Source organism: Chiloscyllium plagiosum, chromosome 11 (genome assembly GCF_004010195.1).
Source record: "Chiloscyllium plagiosum isolate BGI_BamShark_2017 chromosome 11, ASM401019v2, whole genome shotgun sequence".
Taxonomy (NCBI): domain Eukaryota; kingdom Metazoa; phylum Chordata; class Chondrichthyes; order Orectolobiformes; family Hemiscylliidae; genus Chiloscyllium; species Chiloscyllium plagiosum.
This window is the reverse complement of record NC_057720.1, coordinates 698,262-711,569: the sequence shown is the minus strand read 5'-3', so window position 1 is coordinate 711,569 and position 13,308 is coordinate 698,262. Positions and strand designations below refer to the sequence as shown.

Below are 13,308 nucleotides of genomic sequence, written 5' to 3'. Positions count from 1 at the left end.
AGACTCCAGCAGCCCTACAGATCCCTATACAATCACCCATCCCAGACTCCAGCCCTACAGATCCCTATACAATCTGTCTCTCTCTCCTTCCCAACACACCTGATTAGACAAACACTCCTCTTCAAGCAGATTTAAAATAACTCAATGACTTGTCAGAGTTTCCTGTCTAACCTTCTGCTTTTTCTCTTTCCCAATTTTAACAAAAACATGAATGAAATTCTGCAAATAGGCTCGGCCAATGAAAGTGAGACACAGAATTAATGAGCTTCTTTTTTGGCAGATAGTTAGTCAATCTGAAAAACAGAGCAATTTTTAGTCTCTCACAGGAACACTAATAAGTCAGAGATCTTTATCAATGTGCACCAGTCACTCCATTCCTTGTGAAAACCAGTGAAAGTATCTGGAGAAGGAAGATCAAGAAGCAGAATTCTGATCAGTTCAAGAACATCTCAACAACCCCTATGGACAGGGACCACTGAACTACCCTCCCAGATCTCCCCCCGCCGTTAATACCTGTTCTTTATATTTCCTTCAGGGTCTGTCTTTATCTGTGTAAAAGGAAGTGAGTTTTCACCAACAGTTTGTGATAATTTACCTGTAGCTAGTGTCTATTTATTGTAATGAACAAGCATTCTCGTTAGTTACAGAATCCCGCCCCTGCTTTCCTTCAACCTCGGAAATGGGAATTCTGTGTATATTTCAAAATCTTTCACTTAGTGACGAGTCTGGGAACAGGAGGGTTTGATTTCCAGTGTACTCCCAGAGCAGAGTGAGATTCATCACTCAGTCCTCCCTTAAGATGTTTCCTATAACCTCCCTCTTTAACCAATATTTTGGTCACCTGTCCTAAATATCACCTCATGTGACCCCAGGTCATAGTTTGAGCCTTTAGTGGTCTGTTGGAGCATTCTGGGATGTTTTAATTGACTAAAGATGCTGTAAATGAAACTTGCTGTGAAGAGACAATGCTCTAAAGCTGATGATTTTTAAAAGCTGTTACCTCATAGACTTCCTCATCCAGGATCCTTGTCCCAAACACCGTGATTCCGTTTGTATCCACGATGGGGTTGTTACTCCTTGGGAGTGGTTGGGAAGTTTTCTTTTTACAGTCTACAATCATTGTCACATTCTTTTTCTGAACACTGATAGCCACGCGATGCCACCTGCAAAACACACAATCTGATGGAAACATTTCACACATACCGCCTTGGTATCCATGAGCAAGAAACATAGAAAATAGCAGCAGGAGTAGGCCATTCAGCCCCCCCCGAGCCTGGCCCATCATTCAATATGATCATGGCTGATCATTGAGCTCAACATCCTGATGCCAGCCTCATCCCTATATCCCTGATCCCGTTAGCCTCAATAGCTGTATCTACCTCCGTCTTGAAAACACCGACACTGCTTTCGTTGGGAGTGAATTCCACAGGCTCTCCTAAGCTTGATTCAATACAGCCTGAGTTAACTCAATCGCCTCAGAGTCTAGGTAAAACCAAGGACTGCAGATGCTGGAAGCCAGAGTCTAGATCAGAGTGGTTCAGGAACCATGGATGACAGGTAAAATTGTGAGACTAGCTCAGAGGAAAAAGGAAACATACATAAGGTCGAGGCGACTGAAAACAGACAAAGCTTTGGAAGAATATCGGGAATGTAGGATCAATCCGAAATGAGGAATTAAGAGGACAAAGAGGGGTCATGAGATATCCTTAGTGAGCAGGATTAATGAAAACCCCAAAGCCTTTCATTCATATATAAGGAACAAGAGGGTAATGAGGGAAAGGGTTGGCCCACTCAAGGACAAAGGAGGAAAGATATGTGTGGAGTCAGAGAAAATGGATGAGATTCTTAATGAGTATTCACCAAGGAGAGGGACATGGCAGATGTTGAGGTTAGGGATAGATCTTTGCTTACTCAAGGTCAAGTCAGCATAAGGAGGGAGGAAGTGTTGGGTATTCTCAAAGGCATTAAGGTTGGGTATTCTCAAAGTCCCCAGGACCGGATGGGATCTACCCCAGGTTACTGAGGGAAGGGGGAGAGGAAATAGCTGGGGCTTTAACAGATATCTTTGCAGCATCATTGAACATGGGTGAGGTCCCAGAGGACTGGAGGATTGCTGATGTTGTCCCCTTGTTTAAGAAGGGTAGCAGGGATAATCCAGGTAATTATAGAACAGTGAGTCTGATGTCAGTGGTAGGGAAGCGACTGGAGAAGATACTGAGGGATAGGATATGTACCCATTTGGAAGAAAATAGGGTAATCAGTGATAGGCAGCATGGTCTTGTCCAGGGAAGGTCATGTCTTACCAACTTAATAGAATTCTTTGAAGAGGTGACATAAATGATTAATGAGGGAAGGTGTGTAAATGGTATATCCATGGTCTTTAGTAAGGTTCCCCATGGTAAGCTGATGGAGAAAGTGAAGTCACATGGAGTCCAGGGTGTACTAGCTGGATAGATAGAGAACTGGCTGGGCAACAGGAGACAGAGAGTCGTAGTGGAAGGAAACTTCTCAAAATGGAGAGCTGTGAACAGTGGTGTCCCACAGGGATCCATGCTGGGACCACTGTTGTTTGTGATATACATAACTGATTTGGAGGAAGGTGTAGGTTGCCTCATTAGTAAGTTTGCAGATGACACTAAGATTGGTGGAGTAGCAGATAGTGAAGGGGTACAGCAGAATATAGATAGGTTGGAGAGCTGGCCAGAGAAATGGCTGATGGAGTTCAATCCGGACAAATGTGAGGTGATACATTTTGGAAGATGCAATTCCAGAGCGAACTATACAGTAAATGGAAAAGTCCTGGGGAAAATTGATGCACAGAGAGATCTGGGTGTTCATGTCCATTGTACCCTTAAGGTGGCAACGCAGGTCAGTAAAGTGGTCAAGAAGGCATACAGCATGCTGTCCTTCATCAGACGGGGTTTTGAGTACAAGGGTTGGCAGGTCATGTTACAGCTGTATAGGACTTTGGTTTGACCACATTTGGAATACTGTGTACAGATCTGGTTGCCACATTCCCAAAGGATGTGGATGCTTTGGAGAGAGTGCAGAGGAGGTTCACCAGGATGTTGCCTGGTATGGAAGGTGCGAGCTATGAAGAGAGGTTGAGTAGGTTAGGATTGTTTTCATTAGAAAGATAGAGGTTGAAGGGGGAACCTGATTGAGGCCTACAGGGTGGATAGTAAGAAGCTTTTTCCCAGAGTGGGGACTCAATTACTAGGGGTCATGAGTTCAAACAGAGAGGGGAAAGGTTTAGTGGAGATATACGTGGAAAGTTTTTCATACAGCGGGTGGTGGGGGCCTGGAATGCGTTGCCATCGGAGGTGGTAGGGGTGGGAATGATAGCATCGTTGAAGATGTATCTGGACAGATACATGAATGAGCAGGGAGCAGAGGGATACAGATCCTTAGGAAATAGGCGACAGGTTTAGATAAAGGATCTGGGTTGGTGCAGGCTTGGAGGGCCGGAGGGTCTGTCCCTATGCTGTAATGTTCTTTGTTCTTTGTACCTTTCAATCCAATCTACCTTTCACACTCACAATGAGCTGTTCTCTACACTGGTAAGACCAAACAGAGACTGAGTGCCCAATGTGATCCTGAGCTTCCATTAGCCCCCTCTTGGCCATTCTTCCCAGCAAACCAATATTAGATTGAATGGATGTGAGGGCAGGAATATGCTGTCATTTTTCTGGCTCTGCTTAGCAACCCTCAAGGAAACTATTTAAATTGTTTTGAAAATCTATATAATGTGAAATACACAATTAATAATTTCACTGGCATGTAATTAAAATCTCATGACATTAGTCGATAGTTGTGAAACTTAAAAGGGTCCAGAGAAGATTTACAAGGATGTTGCCAGGGTTGGAGGATTTGAGCTACAGGGAGAGGCTGAACAGGCTGAGGCTGTTTTCTCTGGAGCGTCGGAGGCTGAGGGGTGACCTTATAGAGGTTTATAAGATCATGAGGGGCATGGATAGGTTAAATAGACAAGGTCTTATCCCTGAAGTGGGGGCGTCCAGAACGAGAGGGCATAGGTTTAGGGTGAGAGGGGAAAGATATAAAAGAGACCGAAGGGGCAACATTTTCACACAGAGGGTGGTACGTGTATGGAATGAGCTGCCAGAGTTTGTGGGGGAGGCTGGTACAATTGCAACATTTAAGAGGCATCTGGATGGGTATATGAATAGGAAGAGTTTAGAGGGATATAGGCCAAGTGCTGGAAAATGGGACTAGATTAGGTTAGGATATCTGGTTAGCATGGACAGGTTGGACAAATGGGTCTGTTTCTCTGCTGTACATCTCTACGACTCTAAGTTCAACCTGAATTCTACATGTCACTGACTGACTCAGCCCTCCCTCCGGAATCTCAGCCCTCCCTCTGGAATCTCAAAGGTGAGTTGAATATTTTCCGATCAGAAGCTCTACCTTCTCTTGGTTCAGAGATTTGTTTTTCTCATTCCTTGTTTTATCACTTTGCTGGATTAATTTCCATCCTGGCTCTTCCACATTCTCCCAACTCTCTGGGACACACTCTCTCCAAACCCACTCCCACTGTCTGTTCTTTGTAAACGCAAGCCCTGCGACCTTGTCCACCTTCCCCCCATCTCTGGTTGCTATTCCTCCTCAGTTCAGTTTGAAACTCATCGACCTGCCGCATGAACTCTCACTCCTCACACACACTCCCTGACTTGGCGGGTCTTTTTGGTTACTCCTGCACTGGAGACACTGATTTACTTGATCTAACTCGCTTCATGATTCTGAACACCTCAATAAAATCCCCCGAACCTTCCCTGCTCTAATCCCAGCTCCTCCAGAAACAACTGTAGTTCCTGCATCTCTGTGAGAGCCCTACGCTAGGCCGACCTTAACCAGGCGCAGTGATGCCTCACTCCCGACTTACTCACTTGTTGTCAGCAAGGTTAGTTGTGGTGAAAATTGGGTAATCCTCTGGCGCTGGGCGACCATTCTGATCCTCGTACACAAACACAGGAGACCTGCCGACCTCCACTCCCAGCTGCTGCACACCTTGCTCATTGTAGATGGAGAGAAGGAACGCCTGGGTGTTCCGTTTGGGCTTCAGAGTAACTAAAATGGAGAAGTCACGTGGGAACTGTCCACCTGCAGGAGGAAATAATCAGTACAATGTGAAAAAATCTCGTACATTTTGAGAGAGGACTTGCTATAATATAATAGCACAAGCTTTCCCAATTGTCTATTGCTAAAGTGTAGTCAATATTAAAAAGCAGTGAACGTGACATCAATTTACACACAGCAAGATCTCTGCGACAATGATCAGCCAAACTGTGTGACAGATCGTAACTCAGGACCAAAGATTCACTCCTGCTTGACAGGAGCATCTGCAATATCACTCAGACAGATGAAAGGGTGGTGGTGGTACTGAAACAACACAGGAAAGACAGCGCATCTGACAGTGCGGCACTCTCTCGGTACTGACCCTCCGACAGTGCAGCACTCCCTCAGTACTGACCCTCCAACAGTGCAGCACTCCCTCAGCACTGACCCTCCGACAGTGCAGCACTCCCTCAGCATTGACCCTCCGATAGCGCAGCACTCCCTCAGCACTGACCCTCTGACAGTGCAGCACTCCCTCAGCACCGATCCCCTGACAGTGCGGCACTCCCTCAGCACTGACTGTCCGACAGTGCGGCACTCCCTCTATACTTCAGAAGATGGAAAGGGACCATAGATATGTGGGAATGGCACCACCTTCAAGTTCCCCTCCAAGCCACTCCCAATCCTGACTTGGAAATATATCGCAGTTCCTTCACTGTCGCTGGGTAAAAATATTTGAATTCCCTCCCTCAGGGCATTGTGGGTCTAAATACAGCACATGGACTGTAGCGGTTCAAGAAGGCAGCTTACCCCCACCTTCTCAAGAGGCAATTAGGGACGAGCAATAAATGCTGGGCGCAGCCAGTGATGTCCTTGACCCATGAGTGAGTAAAAAGATGTTTAGCTTTTGCACTTCATTATTCACTGAGACAAACCTGACCCAGCCTGGATCACTAAGTCACCATAATCATCCGAAGAGCCAGTGCAGGCATGGTGGGCTGATTGCCAGTTTTGCCCTCTGCAGTTCTGAGTTTCTCTCCAACTCTGGCCTGAGCCCCATCAGGAGGAACCGGGTTCAGGTCTGCGTCCCACTCCTCAGGAAGGGGAGATTGGCCTTGGGGGGGACAGAGCAGATTCACCAGAATGATCCCGGGGAGGAAAGGGTTAAAGGACGAGGCTGGGTTGTATCGACCGGATTGTTATCCCCTGAGTATCGAAGATTAAAGGGGGATCCCATGGAGGTCTCTCAGATGATAAAAGGAGTTGATTGGGTTGATGGAGAGAGGAGGGGGAGAGTCCAGGACAAGGGGCAGGACCTTCCCATCTGAGCCAGGCCCTACAGGGGGAGATCAGGAACCACCTACCCACATGGGGGGGTAGTGGGGGGGCATCTGGAACTGTCTCTCTCAGGGAAAGGTGTAGGTTCTGGGGATTGTTAGATTCTGGTGCTAAGGCATGTGACTGGAGTTAAAGTGTACACCTGTCTGTGCTTGACTTTAAAATTAGGATAGGCTTGTGGGGCTGAATGTCCTCCTTTGTTTCTAAGTGATGAAACTGATTTAATCCGTTCCTATCATATCCGTTTCCTGTCCTGTAACCTGGCCGTATTCACCCCTTGACAGAATCATCACAATCCTGGAGCTGCTTAAAATCAGGTTTTATAATGTTCACATCAAAGGACAGCCTTGGGAATAATAAATGTTGGATTTATTAACTTTATCGAGAATCACTTGTGAGCACTTTCAAAGCTTTGATTCTCTTGTTCACAAATATCCTACCAAGAGCTAGGAGGAGGCCATTCGGCCCCGTTCACTGGCTCCACCATTGAATGTGACTGTGGTTGATCTGTAACCCACCTGCCATTGCTCTACATCTTTACTGCCCCCTATCTGGTCAAGATGTTAACAAACACTGATTTTATCATTTTAACTCAGCTACAGGACCTACGTTTTTGGGAGAGAATGCCACATTTTCACACTGTCTGGGTGAGCCACACAATTGCTTCTCACACAAAGGGTTTTGGAAATGTGCAGCCTGCCCCTCCCTCCAGCTCCGCCAGATACTGAGAGGCTGGAGGTGGAGGGAGTCACGATAAAATAATTAATCTGTGATGGTGCTGTCTCAGGCTTCAGGCTTACGCCACTGAGGTGGGTGAATGGGATTAAAGTACAGATCAGCCCCAACCCCAGGGAATGCAGAGAAACATTCAAAAGTTGGAGCATTGGGCTCCTCTGGAGGCTTACTCACTGCAACAAATCCTCCTTTGTATTCTTTTAAAGAAACCATTCATCAAGTTAATCAGCCCCAGGTGAGGTACAGCAACAAAAACACAACTGAAACTTTGTAAACTAGAACAGGAACCTGTAAAACTGAATTAGAGATAACGGGTGCTGATGTACCTCACAAATCCTGCTTTCTGTGTCGGATTTAACAGCCCGTCTAATTATCCAAAAATCATGAGAGTGTGTTCACAAGAAGTAACACTTGTCTTGCATAAGAAAGTGTAGTGTATTGTATAATTGCAATTGGTACAATCAACATTAACTAGTTCAGCCAAACTATACTATCAAGTGGCAGAGATAATATGAATGTCACCAGTGCATCTTCCCCATTAACTCTTTCTGAACCATTACCATTTCCAAGCTCCACCCACGAGTAACATAACAGGTAAAGCATACATCGGTTGGTGATTAAATTAGATTCCCGACAGTGTGCAAACAGGCCCTTTGGCCCAACAAGTCCACACCAACCCTCCGAAGAGTAACCCACCCAGACCCATTCCCCTCCACTTACCCCTGACTAATGCACCTAACGCTACAGGCAATTTAGCATGGCCAATTCACCTGACCTGCACAAATTTGGTCTGTGGGAGGAAACCAGAGCACCCAGAGGAAACCCACGCAGACACAGGGAGAATGTGCAAACTCCCCACTGACAGTCGCCTGAGGCTGGAATCGAACCTGGGACCCTGGTGCTGTGAGGCAGCAGTGCTAATAGTGATAGTTAGTAACTGTCTGTTATAAGTTACATCCAGATTGAAGGTAAATAGGAGAAATGTTAACAGGCTGCAAGCAAAAAGGCCAACAAAATCATTTAAAAAATCAAATTAAGAACTGAGTATATAAAATCGAGATCCCAGGCCAGGCAATGTGTGGTACCTGCATGTTGTGGAAGCTGCTAGATCCCATTGTGGTTACTTGAAGAACCCAGCTCGGAGCTGATGAGCCGGAGTCAGGGAGGGGGAGATTTACCTGGATACTGTGTTTCAGGAGGGAGCAACAGCCCTTAGATTTCAGCCCTCAAATTCAGTGGTAAGGGACAGAGTCATCGAGTCACAGAGTTATACAGAAGCAGACCATTCGGTCCAACTCATCCATGCTGACCAGATATCCTAAAGTGATCTGATCCCCTTTGTCAGCATTTGGCCCATATCCCCCTGAACCCTCCCGATCAATCTTGCTTTCCGTGCACCTTCTTTGCAGCTGTAACTTTGTGTTCCTCACCCTGTTCAACCACCGGATGATCTCTGCCTGTACTGCACTGCTCCTAGGTAGATGTGACAATAATAAATCAAATCAAATCAATATTCACGCACTCATCCAGATCCCTTTTAACTTCGTCTCCTGCTCTGTCGCTTCCCTCCCATCTAAAGTATCATTGTTTTTGATCTATTTTTTAAAAAGTTCCCAAAACAATGTAAGACATAAAAATACTAATTACTGCATCAAGAAAACAATCCGCTCTGGCATTGAGGAGGAGACTCAGAGAAAGGAGCAGCTGTAACAGCCACAATCCGCTCCCATCCACCATACTGGATTGTGACAATGGGCAAGGTAGCTAGAGGGATCCAGGAGGTATTGCTGAAGGAGACTCAGACCTTGAAGTTATCTAACAGGTTTGAGATTCCTACTCCCTGTGTGGATGTTAGTGCAGTCTGTAGGGAGGATCAGCAAACTGATCACAGCAATAGGGAGATTTAAACAATCCTTAGATAAGCTCATGGATGGTTTTGGGATAGTGTAGGGGGACGAGCTGAGAAAAGTCCACAGGTCGGTGCAACGTCGAGGGCCGAAGGGCCTGTTCTGCGCTGTATTGTTCTATGTTCTAACTTGGGACAGGGAGCCATTGAAGAGGAGGCAGAAAAGTGAAATGTAGTAGTAATGAGGGAGAGTATAGTCAGGGGAATAGACACAGTTCTCTGTGGCCAGCACCAGGAGTCCTGAAGGCTGCGTTGCCTGGTGCCCGGGTTCAGGATATCTCATCAGGGCTGCAGAGAAACCTGGAGAGGGAGGGGATAGATCGAGTTGTTGTTGTCAATGTAGATAACAGAACAGGTAGAAGAAGGAAAGGTTCTGCTGAGGGAATATGAGCAGCGAGAGGCTAAATTAATAAACAGAACCAAAACGCTGATAATCTCTGGATTACTATCTGAGCCATGAACTAATTGACACAGGATCAACAAGATGAAAGAGGTAAACATGTGGCTCGAAGATTGAGGAGGGAGAAACGGGTTTAAATTCAAGGGACATTGGCACCAGTAATAGTGAAGGAGGGACCTGTTCCAATGGGACGGGCTCCACCTGAATCATCTTGGGACTAGTGTCTGGTGAATCATATAACTCAGGCTATAGATAGGGCTTTAAATTAAATAGGGGAGGTGGGGTTCAGTTATGTGGAAAATTATGGAAAGTGTTAAAGGGGGTGAGGGTCCAGCAGAGATTTTTAAAGTTTCCAGAACAAGCAATTGGACAGAGAGAATGGAGAGGGCCAGGAATTTAACTTCAGACACAGCAGATAAAGGGACAACTATGAGAATGGGGTCAGTCAATACAGGACAGAGGGTGTTGTACTTAAATATACGCAGTGTACAAAACAAGGTCAATGAGCTTGTGGCATAGATTGAAATTAGCAGGTACGACGCTGTGGGTATCTCAGAGACATGGCTTCCAGGGGATCAGGGATGGGAACAAAATATCCAAGGGATACACGTGCTCTCGGGAGGACAGGCTGATGGGCAGAGGGACAGGGGGCTGGGTTCCTTTGTTCATAAGAAATGAAATTAAATCAATAGCAAGAAATGATACAGAGTCAAAAAATACAGAATCTGTGTGTGGGACTACAAAGGAAAGAGACCCTGATGGGAGCTGTGTACAGGCCTCTGAGCAGCAGCCAGGGTGTGGGGCAGGAAATAAATCAGGAAATAGAAAAGGCATTTAAGAAAGGTGATCATGGAGGACTTCAATATTCAGGGAAAGTCAGGTTTGCAGTGAATATCAAGAAAAGGAATTTACAGAATGTCTTTGCGTCAGTTTTTTGGAGCAGTCTGTGGTAGAGCCCAAAAGGGAACAGGCAATTCTGGATTTGGTGATGTGTAATGAGACAGACTTGACTCAGGAGTTGAAGGGGGAGTAACCCTGAAAGGGCAGTGCCCATAGTATGAAGGAATTCAGCCGGCAGTTTCCGAGGGACAAGCTGGAACCAGATGGAATGGTATTACAGTCAAGAAAAGATAACTACAAAGGCATGAGGGAGGGGCTGGCCAGAGCTGGTTGGAAGGGGAGCCCAGCGGGGACGCTGGGGGAACAGCAATGGCAGGGGTTTCTGGGGACAGTTCGGGAGAGACAGCAGAAACCCATCCCAAGGAAGAAGTAACAGACCAAGGGGAGGATGAGGCGACCGTGGCTGATAAGGGAAGGCAGGGAGAGCATAAAAGCAAATGGAAAGGTTTACACCACAGCGAGGATCAGTGGGAAGCCAGGGGATTGGGGAGCCTTTAAAAACCAGGAGGCAGTAACTGAAAAAGCAATAGGTGGGGGAGAAGATTAAATATGAGAATAAGCTAACTAGTAATATAAAAGAAGATTACAAGAGGTTTTTCTTAGACATCTATAAGTTAAGAGAGAGGCAGAGAGCGAACATTGGATCACTGACGGTCTGATGTTGGTGAAGTAGTAATGGGGAACAAAATAAAATAGTGGAGGAACTGAATAGGTACTTTGCATCAGTTTTCAGAGGAAGACACCAGCACCATACTAAAACCTCAAGAGAGTCAGGGGGCAGGGGTGAGAGTAGTGGCCATCACCAAGGAGAAGGTGCTGGGGAAGCTGAAAAGTCTGAAGGTGGATAAATCACCCGGACCAGATGGATTACACCTCAGGGCTCTGAAAGAGAGAACTGAAGAGATTGGGTGGGCGTTGGAGGTGATCTTTTAGGACTCACTGGAGTCAGGCAGTGTCCCAGACAACTGGAAAATGGCTAATGTGACACAGCTGTTTAAGAAGGGAGAAAGGAAGAGATGGGAAATTATAGGGCGGTTAGCCTGACCTCAGTCATTTTTTCGAGTCCAATATTAAGGATGAGATTGCAGTGTACTTGGAGTGCATGGTAAAATAGGGCTGAGTCAGCACAGTTTTGTCAAGGGGTAGTCATGCCTGACAAACCTGTTAGAATTCTTTGAGGAGGTAATGAGCAAGTTAGACAAGGGGGGGCCAGTGGACGTGATCTATTTGGATTTCCAGAAGGCCTTTGACAAGGTGCTGCACAGGAGGCAGCTGAATAAGATCCCATGGTGTTAGGGACAAGGTGCTGGCATGGAGAGAGGGTTGGCTAACTGAGAGAACGCAGAGAACAGGGCTAACAGAGTCTTTTCCAGCATGGCAGCTGGTGACTAGAGAAGTCCCGCAGGGGTCAATGTTGGGGCCACAACTATTCACATTATACATTAGACCCTTTAGAACGGAGATGAGGAGGAATTTATTCAGCCAGAGGGTGGTGAACCTGTGGAACTCAGTGTTGCACAGAGGCCAAGTCATTGAGTATATTTAAGGCAGAGATGGATAAGTATGTGATTAGTAAGTGGTTAAGGGTTATGGGACTAGGACAGGAGAATGGGGTTGGGAAACACATTAGCAATGATTAAATGGTAGAGCAGACTTGATGGGCCGATTGGTCTAATTTTACTCCTGAATCTCATGGTCCAATGGTTTACCATATGTCATCAATATTTATATATTCATTTTTTGATGAAAGGTGCATGAATTACATTGTCACCATTTTTGGAGTTTTTTTTTTAAAATTGGGACAATGGGATATGGACTAGGGTTTGGAAAAGGTTATTCCAAAGGTCAGAACATCAGTATGAAACAGTGACCCAAATTATCAGCTTCGAGACAAATGATTGCAGTCAAAAGACTGGTTGGCAAAGTAATGGGAGCAGTCACTGTCTCCCCAGAGATAGGGAATTACTCAAGTTTCATACCTGTCATGGTGAGAGTGGTTCTTCCTACTTTGATAAGTTATAAGTTATAATGGATAACTTCCCTCATCCATTAGATTTAATCTGATAGGATAGTGACATTCACCCCTGCTCAAATTTAAAATAAATAAGATGTCCATTGAAATCAACAAACTCTATGAAACTTGAGTTGGTTGTATTTCCATTTTCTCTTCAGAATGCCTCGAGGAACTTTTCTAAAGGAAAGAGGTCCAATCATTTCATGCGAGTAAGAATTTGGCTTTTTGCTGCTCTGGAGACATGTCATGCTTCAGTATATTATTTGGAGGTGAGCTGCTGTCTTCCTACTGGCGTATTCTTTTGCCATGGCTGGCTATTGCCTGTTGTTCTACAGCAGATAAGGAGTGGAGCTGGGAAAAGCACAGCAAATCAGGCGGCATCAGAGGAGAGGGGAATCGACTTTCAGAAAGCTTTTGGTAAAGTCCCACACAGGAGGTTAGTGAGTAAAATTAGGGCACATGGTATTGGGGGCAAAGTACTAGATTGGATTGAAAATTGGTTGGCTAATAGGAAACAAAGGGTAGTGATAAACGGCTCCATTTCGGAATGGCAGGCAGTGACCAGTGGGGTACCGCAGGGATCCGTGCTGGGACCACAGCATTTTACAATATATGTTAATGATATAGAAGAAGGTATCAGCAATAACATTAGCAAATTTGCTGATGATACAAAGCTGGGTGGCAGGGTGAAATGTGAGGAGGATGTTAGGAGATTACAGGGTGACCTGGACAAGTCAGGTGAGTGGGCAGATGCATGGCAGATGCAGTTTAATGTGGATAAATGTATAGTTATCCACTTTGGTAGCAAGAACAGAAAGGCAGACTACTACCTCAATGGAATCAAGTTATGTAAAGGGGCAGTACAGAGAGATCTGAGTGTTCTTGTACACCAGTCAATGAAGGCAAGCATGCAGGTACAGCAGGTAGAGAAGAAGGCTAATA

The 13,308-nt window shown here is 45.7% G+C and overlaps 1 protein-coding gene across 1 annotated transcript in view; it reads right to left on the bottom strand.

Annotated features, from left to right (window-relative positions):
* Window positions 1-239: 239 nt before the first annotated feature.
* LOC122554735 (collagen alpha-1(XI) chain-like) overlaps window positions 240-13,308 on the bottom strand; it is a 37,420-nt gene continuing 24,351 nt past the window's right edge. The window contains exons 3-5 of the mRNA XM_043700113.1: window positions 4,905-5,118; window positions 1,001-1,163; window positions 240-400 (exon numbers count right to left, since the gene is read on the bottom strand). Coding sequence (XP_043556048.1) covers window positions 353-400; window positions 1,001-1,163; window positions 4,905-5,118 — 425 coding nt within the window. The 3' untranslated portion in view covers window positions 240-352. The remainder of the gene's footprint in view (window positions 401-1,000; window positions 1,164-4,904; window positions 5,119-13,308) is intronic.